Raw genomic sequence first — 9242 nt, forward strand, 5'->3', positions numbered from 1 at the left:
CATTTTCCCAAATCTCAAACTCACTTACAGTACCAGTCAAAAGTTTGGGCACATTTTCACATTAAATTCAATGAGAAAGCATGTCCAAATTTGACTGCTACTGAATTTTCATTTCCTTAGAAGTTGTGTAGGCAAGGAGAAAGCAAAACAGATATGAGCGTATGCCGGTTCTAATTGTATGACCAAAGGCCTGAAAACAAATACAATTAAGCTTAAAAGCCTTGATATGACGGCCAAAAAACCCTGAAGAACAGTCAACGGTTTGTCTTTGTCAGATGGTTACGCTATGAAAAATACATTGTTTTCTACATCGTATAATTTCATTAAATTTATAAGGGTATATTTTGCCATCTTGATATGTTACCCTTCTGACCACAAAGGCACGCCCCCACATCACTTGTTCTATTGGAAACATCTGCTGTGTTCAGGTGTGTGATTAGGTGTTATCAGGACCAGACCACAAAAACTCAGGCTTTAAAACCACCAGAGGTGGAGAGCTTAGTGTTTGAGGTAATTGGCACATACGGTGCTTCTTCGCTGTTCCAATGGCATGTAGAGAGAGCAGAGGCAGTAAGATTGTACTATGTTTAACACTTTTAGTTGTTTTCGGTTCACTTTGCCATTGTGCTCGACTGACAACGCTTAAGGCATTGGATAAGTTAAGGGGAAACTCAACACATGTCATGAGTCAATCTGAAGGAAGGGATGTGCGCCATGGAAGACTCTTAATAGGGAAAAATTCTATGCAAGATAATGAGCTCGGAGGATCTAAGGCCACAAATACTTTCCTGGATATTGATACAGATTATCAACAGGACATGGGTATGTAACAGTGAGATTTTAATCAAATTCCCTGCCAAAGTTGTTTTTGTGTTTTACTTTTAGGCCTGTGGTTGATCCGCATGTCTTGTTATCGTTGAGCCTAAACAAAGCCCTGTTCTTTGTAGGTTGGGGAGACCCTATTCAATTTCAACAAGGGAGAGCTGGCATTTCAAGCCCAAATTCAAAGCCAGAGAGTGAAGTGGTTGATTGTCTTCTTAAAATGGATCCACGGGTTGAATGTATGGGCAACTCCATGAAGCTTCAAATCCAGTACACTGATTCTACCCCTGGATCGCTGTTCTTTGTGGACAGGGGTACGTTTAATCTATTGGGAAGAAAGACACTTTCAATACAAATGATCATCATTTACATTGTACGCAACACTTGATGGTTAAAATGCTAAAGAAAAATGTTTGTTTCATTAACTGCTCAGGAAATGGTCTTTCTCCTCTGCCGCTGTCCAAATTGCCCCCGAGCTGTGGTTACACAATCCAGTCTACACGGCGTGATCTGGTGTTTGTTGCGCCTTATGATGGTTGCTTTGTCGCTCTTGAGGTCTGAAACTTTTATTCGGAGAACTTTGCACACTTGAACAATGTACATTTGAAACATCATGATTTCTGGATTTAGGAGGATTGCTACGTTCTTCCATTGCGTTGGTCCGGGTTACCAGTGAGGATGTCATGCCCTTTGAGGCAGTCTTCACCTAACCCTCCAATGGTGGCATGCCATCCCCAGGGCATGGTTGTGAGAACTGGATGGACGGTATCCGTTGCGAAAATTAACGTCAATTGTAAGTGTTGGCCGCTTTTTATTCAATTGTTTTTTGTTCTTAATAATGATAGATCGAGGCATAGCATTTCTTCTGTCCAAAACGTGTCTGACAAAATGTCTGGATGCTTGGGATTGTCATCTGTTTTCATGTCAATATCTGCTTGATTTATCTGAAACTAAACTCTAATCACGCCCCATGCAGGGGCGCAGCACAACATTGCTGTGTGATTGATTACGTGTTAGTCAACCAACTCTTGCTGTTTTGTACACACATTAAATGTGACTTGTTTTCCTTGCTAAAATTATAACTTTCCCTAATGACTCTCCCAAAGGCATATTTTCTATTACTTATTTAGTTTTACTTTGACCAGGAAATTGGCCATTTTTGCCTTTTTACATGACTAGATTTTAGTTAACCTTATATTTTTTGGAACGCTTATTTGGCTCTACTGTTCTAGTGATTGGTGACTGGGAGCCACTGATGACTGCTTCATCCAGATGTGGGTTCAGTATAGTTGTACATCCTGAGGGTGTGGTCATCTCTGCCCGGTATGCACCCTGTCTAGAGAAAAAGGTAAGGCTAAATTTTTTTGCTGCTGATATTCCCCTCTAAAAATTGAGTGTAAACCATTTGTCTTTCAGAATGGAATGTACACCCTTGACTTGGCTGGAGAACAAGAAATTAGAATTTCCTGTCCATCACTTTTGCCGCCTCAAAATGAACAAACCTCATCTGATGGTGGTAGAGAACTGCGAACTGAAACCCCAAGCCACCAGGCGTATCCCTCCCCACCATTTCTGTTAACTTATACACAATCTAATGCTCCCCAGGTAACTGGTTCTGCAGAACAACCCTCTGCCAAGCCTCCAGTCATCCAACAGCCTACTGGGCAACTGCTTTACCCTTATCCGTTCTATGTTAAAACGCCATACGCTCCTGAAGGGACAACGCCTCGGATTTCCTCTACAATGTCCCCCACAATACCTACTCCAGAGAACAAAGTGCCCTTAGAGCCTAACACTACTCCTTCTCCAATAGAGCGGCCCCTTTATCCTTTCTATCCACCAACTGCTGCTCCATGGCTTCCACAGACCGATGCTCCTAGGGGCCCAGTAGAGCAGCCATTCTATCCATTTGATCTGCCAACTGCTGGTCCATGGTCTTCCCAGCCAGAAGCCCCTCCTAGCCTACTAGAGCGCCCCCTCTATCCCTTCCACCCAAAGCCAACTACTGTTCCAAGGCCTTCACAGCCTGAAGCCCCTCCTAGTCCAACAGAGCAGCCCCTCTATCCCTTCTATCTGCCAACTGATGCTCCATGGCCTTCACAGCCTGATGCCCCTCCTAGTCCAGCACAGCGGCCCCTCTATCCCTTCTATCTACCAACTGCTGCTCCATGGTCTTCACAGCCAGAAGCCCCGTTTGGCCCAGAACAGCGGCCCCTCTATCCTGTTTATCTGCCAACTGCTGCTCCATGGTCTTCACAGCCAGAAGCCCCGTTTGGCCCAGAACAGCGGCCCCTCTATCCTGTTTATCTGCCAACTGCTGCTCCATGGCTTCCACAGCCCGAGGCCCCTCCTAGCCTAGTAGAGGATGCCTTCTACCCAAAGCCAACTACTGCTCAAAGGCCTTCACAGCCTGAAGCCCCGCCTGGCCCAGTAGAACAGCCCATCTATCCCTTCTACCCAAAGCCAACTGCTGCTCCATGGCTTCCACAGCCCGAGGCCCCTCCTAGCCTAGTAGAGGATGCCTTCTACCCAAAGCCAACTACTGCTCCAAGGCCTTCACAGCCTGAAGCCCTGCCTGGCCCAGTAGAACAGCCCATCTATCCCTTCTACCCAAAGCCAACTGCTGCTCCATGGCTTCCACAGCCCGAGGCCCCTCCTAGCCTAGTAGAGGATGCCTTCTACCCAAAGCCAACTACTGCTCCAAGGCCTTCACAGCCTGAAGCCCCGCCTGGCCCAGTAGAACAGCCCATCTATCCCTTCTACCCAAAGCCAACTGCTGCTCCATGGTTTCCACAGCCCGAGGCCCCTCCTAGCCTAGTAGAGGATGCCTTCTACCCAAAGCCAACTACTGCTCCAAGGCCTTCACAGCCTGAAGCCCCGCCTGGCCCAGTAGAACAGCCCATCTATCCCTTCTACCCAAAGCCAACTACTGCTCCATGGCCTTCACAGCCAGAAGCCCCTCTTGGCCCAGCAGAGCACCCCCTCTATCCCTTCTATCTGCCGACTGCTGCTCCATGGCCTTTACAGCCAGAAGCCCCTCTTGGCCCAGCAGAGCACCCCCTCTATCCCTTCTATCTGCCAACTGCTGCTCCCTGGCCTTCACAGCCAGAAGCCCCTCTTGGCCCAGCAGAGCACCCCCTCTATCCCTTCTATCTGCCAACTGCTGCTCCCTGGCCTTCACAGCCAGAAGCCCCTCTTGGCCCAGCAGAGCACCCCCTCTATCCCTTCTATCTGCCAACTGCTGCTCCATGGCCTTCACAGCCCGAGGCCCCTCCTAGCCTAGTAGAGGATGCCTTCTACCCAAAGCCAACTACTGCTCCAAGGCCTTCACAGCCTGAAGCCCCTCCTAGCCTAGTAGAGCAGCCCTTCTACCCAGGGCCAACTGCAGCTCCCAGGCCTCCACAGCCCGAAGCTCTGCCGGGCCCAGTATGGCAGCCCCATCTCTTCCACTTTTACACTCGGCCAAATGCTGCACCGAATAAGACGCAACCAGAAGTCCCTTCCGGCCAGGTAAAGCCGTCCCTATATCCCTTTCCCTTCTACTCTTTGCCCAGGTCTGGCAGCATAGTCTCACAAAACCCTCTACCTGTTAACTGCCCCCAGTTTTGCCACCCTGTTTCCTATCATTGCTGTCCCCAAATTGCATTTCATCACCATATACATCAAATTATCCCATTTGGACTTCATGCTCAAGATTCACCTTCACTCAATAAAGGACCACATCAACCTTCAGGTTCATATTCTGGGTTTGGCAATGACTTAGGTTCTGTTCCCCTTCAAAAGCCAACTGATTCAATGACGACGCAAGCTCCTGACACTTCCACCCCTGTACCCATTTCAATTTCATCCCTTCAATCTGGAAATGCAAAGAGGACACATATTCTGCCACCAGATGGCAACCCTGCTGCACCACAGTATATTCCTAGCAAGCCTGCAAATCGTGGAGGGACAATTTACCCCTATGATGAGCCACGGTATCTTTATCCAACTTGGTCATATCTACAACAGAGCAAGGAGCTGCAGAGTTTGACGCAAACCCCATCACCAGCTTCTGAGAGTGTGCCCACGATACCGCAGGTTCAACGTTATAAACAAGAAAATCCAGTGCTGAAATACAAATCACATAATGTACAGCCCCAAAAGCAGCAAAACCTGAAACTATTGGGTTGGGATATGAATAATAATCCATCTGGATCTTACACTGGCCAGTTTCTTCAGCAGAAGAAAATGGGAAAGCAGCAAATGCTTAAAGATGCTGAATCTCAAATGAATGAGAAATATACATCCCCCAACAACACATCCGGACTACAGACCTTATTGAGCAGCTCAAGAGAACCTACCAATCATGGATCAACTTTACACTCTTCTGCTGATCCAAAGGGTTATGTACTGCTGCAGCGTGGCCCACAGGATGGGGAGCCAAACCGTTACATTGACTCTCCTCTGCCTTCTGGTGACCTGGTTCACGATGCAAACTTAATGGCACATTTTTCAGGGCATCATGGTCAAGAACCTGAACGTCTTCAGAATTTAAAGACCCCACAGAAAAAATCCAAACTTCCCAGATTGCTGGGGAGAGGAAGGTCCAATCGAGACTACCTGCCAAGGCATGGCGATGAATTGGGTCAATCATAGTAATCTCCTTGGCTCATTTTGGGCCTTGGAACTAGGATCCTTGATTTCTTGCGTCATTCAGATTCTTGTAGATAATGACTTTTAGACTCAATAGTGACTTCACTTCATGTTCCAGGAAATCAATTTCAACAAAAGTACTCTGCAGCTGCTCACAATCTAACAGTATGTTAAAATGATAGCGTTTTAAGCAAGCCTCCAGGACCACTGTCTCTTGCAGGACTGAACCAAGCCTTTGTGGGGAACTGAAAAGCAGAAATGTGCGATCTTCTAAATAAAACATTTAAACAACTATTTTTTTCTCGATGTCTAGTTTGTGACCCTTGGTACTTGAAAGGTGCATTGCCCTTGTTGAATAAATTTGTCTCGTCATGACTCACTAGCTGGTGAACATTGACCCATTTGTGCAAAAACAGTGAATAGAATTTCCTCATTCAACAACCTTGCACCTTTAAGTAATCTAAAATGCGTTGTAGCTTGTTTCTCAAAGGATGTGTATTTTCAAAGTCCTTTTTATTCATGCACTCCAACCGGTACAATTTTTCCTGATTAAGGCTCTTGTATTGCCATTTGGAAATATATCTACATAAATGCCTGTTAAACTTAATGTGTTACAGTGAGTAGTGTTAATGTTCATATATATAATTTACTGACTGACCTTTGCCTGTTAAAGGAATACATAAACATGGAAGTAATGTTTAAACTTGTTTGGGACCAAATTGGATAACTTTTCAACTGGTTTGATAATATACGGCAATGTCAGCATGATTCAACAAAGACTTTTACGTTTATTTCTGTACCATTCTTTGATATCGTGTAGAATCTTCATTCAAGCTGTAAAAGGCCTTGGGTAACATTACCGGTCCTTGACCGCTACCTTAAAGTATATCATGCCACATATTCAAAGACTGAACACCAAAACCATTGACTTCAGAGGTGTATCCATTGGAATAAAGACAAATCTTTAATATACATTGTACAGTAATTCTGTTTGCCATGCATCATGAGTACCAAATTGGTGTGTTAAATCTGCTTATGGGAAATGGTAATCAATTACCATTTCCATGCCATTTCAGTTATTACTCTACAGGTGTAGCTAAAGCAAGTGGGTTTAGGATCTGTGGGAATTAACTCAAAATAATCTGACCCTTCCTGGGCACACTGGCACAGGAGTAATGGGATTGTCCATCACTGAAGCGATGGTTGCAGCAGGTAAATCTCTTTTCACCACGACAACGGGGACCTCTGCACTTGCTGAGGAATCGGAGGACGATCCAGAGATACTATCTGGAGAAGGAGGAGCAGCAGCTACACCAGCAACTAAAGAGGCTACGGTTACCCCTTGAACTGACTCTGCTGATTCTGAAGACAGAAAATCACTTTGGTGAGGGTCATGTAGAGCTGTTAGTTTGTGGTGTTTCAGACCATGCTTGGGTGACTGGCTGCTTAGGTGTATGTGGACCACTGATGGCATGGCTGCAGTGCTGTTGGAATCTGCTGCAGTACTGTTGGAATCTGCTACAGTCTTGGCATCAACGGGCATCTGAAAGTGTATGCATCAGCAGAAGCTTAGGATATATTATCCATATAATTGTAGCATATATTTAATTGGGTTTCATTTTTGGCTATGTTAAAATATGGTACTTTACCAGAGTTGAAAACATCTTGCAATCCACTGTGTGATCAGTGCTCAAACCTTCTGCAGTGCAAAAGCCACGCACCTAGTGGGGAAAAGATACAAACATTCAATGAATTCAAATAATAAATAATTTATTTTAACCATTTAGGGGAATATTTTTGTTCAGACGTATCTGTGTTCTTTAAAGCGCCGCATCAGGGCTAAAAATGGTGCTCTGTGTACTTACAGCTGCGAGGTCATGCAGGGGCGTGCAGGCATCCTCAGTGCAATTAGCCTCAGCAATAACATATTCTGCTGAATAGATCGGTCCACGAGATACAACCTGAAACAATGTATTAAGAAGTATTGATGTACTGACGGACTCTATTTAAAACATACGTTTATGGAGGATTGAACCAAACAGTTTCTGGGCCCACCTTTGATGACATCCTTCCAACCTCCTTTACAGCGTATGTTACATTCACAGTCCTGTTGTTGAAGGTTGCCAAAGAGGCTTGGACAAAGTCCAGGGCTGCGGTGTCATTTAGGGGAAGGAGGGTAGCACAGCCAACACACAGGTCTTCCGTGGATTCTGTCATCAAAGAAAGACGCATGCAGGTTTTTGTCTATAGAGTGACACTTCTGGCAACTCCTGAACGTGTGTGGGTGTCACGTTGAGTGTGATAAAGTTTTACCATCAGTTTTACACTTAAAAGCTAAGACCGTCAGAGCTCCGCCAACCTTCTTCAGCACCACATCACAATCTCCTTCTATTGCCTGATGAGACACACAGAATCAGTACAAATAACAGAATATTCAATCTGGAGATTTTCTATCATATAAAATCATCAGTAACTTGAGCCTTGTTTGAATTAATCTAGCTGTGTTTTAGAACATCTGTGCACTACTGGCACACAGTCTCACCGTAGATATTTTTGGCCTGACTGTGCAGTTGGCAAGGGGTGTGGGATCCAGCACATGACAGTTTGTCTCCAGCAGGTCAACTTCCAGCACATAGATGTCTCCATCAGGCTAAAGAGAGTTAAAGCATTACTACATTACATTACAGCAGTATACAATTTCAAAATCCACCACCTGTGATGTTTTTTTAACAGAATACTTGAAATTTTGAGGATTTTGAATCAATTTTGTATTCCTGGACAGGTCCAACCACACACACTGTTTAGGAATACACATAGATGGATTGTTTTTTAATTGGGTAATGAAATACACCTAAATAGAACATAAATGTGTAAAGACATTATGTACACTTCAAAACACGATATACATTACGAGAAAGTATTATAACACAACCCAAAATGTAGTGCTTCACAAATATGGGGAAATAAATGTTGTTTAGTTTTGTACCGTATGTCAATTTTTCTGTCTGTCTAAAAAGCAGGAAAAGAGAATGATTAACTACTTGTATACATGTTTTTACCTTCAACTATGTACTACACCTGTCTTACCTTAGTATATATCTTGATATCTTCAACCCTGTTCAGTGCATACTTGTAGCCATGAGTGTGCTGGGCATTGAGGTAATCCTGAGCCACCAGAGCAGCCTCCTCCGCTTCGAAGGAGTCACACTTGGGCTTTATCACGTTCATCTGAGCCCATAACCCCGCAAAGAGTCCCAGAATCAAAGTGATGCCCAGGAAATTCATTTCTGTGAGAGATGCCACACAGAGGTAGCAGTTCAGCAGATAAGGGTTGGAAGGGGAATCTACGCTCATGCAGCCTAGGGGGTTTATATTCTGTTTTCTAACCAACAAAACTGAGCCAAGTCAAACACCATGATCATCCCTCATGACTCCCCATGTGAACTGTGAGTTCTCTGAGTGATACTCTGTTTTAGGATTGCTGCCAAAACAAATAAAAGGCTAAGGTATAATTCATTAATGATTTACTGAGTTTTATGTTGAGATATACAGGAACATCTCACACTGTGATTTCCAGTATAACGCTGTGAATAGATCTGACATGAATCCTTCTTGACTGCAATATCACAGAAAATATGTAAAGAAATTCATGTTCAAAGCCCATGTTGTGTAACTCGCCGGAAAAGTGACTTGCTCAATGATCTATGATCTTCAGCAAAGAGGATATTTGCCGACACGGGGCCATAGTTGAGGGACAGAGCCTCTCATCGCTTCCGCCCCCCTTATTT

At 44.6% G+C, this 9242-nt stretch overlaps 1 protein-coding gene and 1 non-coding gene across 2 annotated transcripts; one reads left to right on the forward strand and one right to left on the reverse strand.

Moving 5' to 3' along the window:
* The first annotated feature begins 503 nt into the window (after positions 1–503).
* LOC120816101 (uncharacterized) lies at positions 504–5748 on the forward strand. The gene is made up of 6 exons (XR_013467120.1): positions 504–822; positions 948–1136; positions 1256–1377; positions 1453–1615; positions 2055–2170; positions 2239–5748. It is a non-coding gene; the product is annotated as an uncharacterized LOC120816101 (transcript).
* A 647-nt stretch (positions 5749–6395) lies between these two features.
* LOC120816530 (alpha-2-HS-glycoprotein) lies at positions 6396–8823 on the reverse strand. The gene is made up of 7 exons (XM_040172198.2): positions 8542–8823; positions 7997–8104; positions 7768–7849; positions 7510–7664; positions 7320–7415; positions 7104–7175; positions 6396–6997 (listed from the first exon to the last, which is right to left on the reverse strand). The coding sequence occupies exons 1-7, from the start codon at positions 8806–8808 to the stop codon at positions 6587–6589; spliced, it is 1191 nt and encodes a 396-aa protein (XP_040028132.2). The 5' UTR covers positions 8809–8823; the 3' UTR covers positions 6396–6586.
* Between the last annotated feature and the right edge of the window lie 419 nt (positions 8824–9242).

The sequence above is a fragment of the Gasterosteus aculeatus genome, chromosome 3, assembly GCF_964276395.1.
Source record: "Gasterosteus aculeatus chromosome 3, fGasAcu3.hap1.1, whole genome shotgun sequence".
Lineage (NCBI taxonomy): Eukaryota > Metazoa > Chordata > Actinopteri > Perciformes > Gasterosteidae > Gasterosteus > Gasterosteus aculeatus.

Bases quoted from the DNA above. Each gene is read 5' to 3' on its own strand.
- LOC120816530 (XM_040172198.2), bottom strand. From the start codon at position 8,808: ATGAGCGTAGATTCCCCTTCCAACCCTTATCTGCTGAACTGCTACCTC. The intron at 7,850-7,996 runs GTGAGACTGTGT...GTGTCTCATCAG, and splicing joins TCAGGCCAAAAATATCTACG to GCAATAGAAGGAGATTGTGA. The intron at 7,176-7,319 runs GTAAGTACACAG...TTTCCCCACTAG, and splicing joins CCCTGCATGACCTCGCAGCT to GTGCGTGGCTTTTGCACTGC.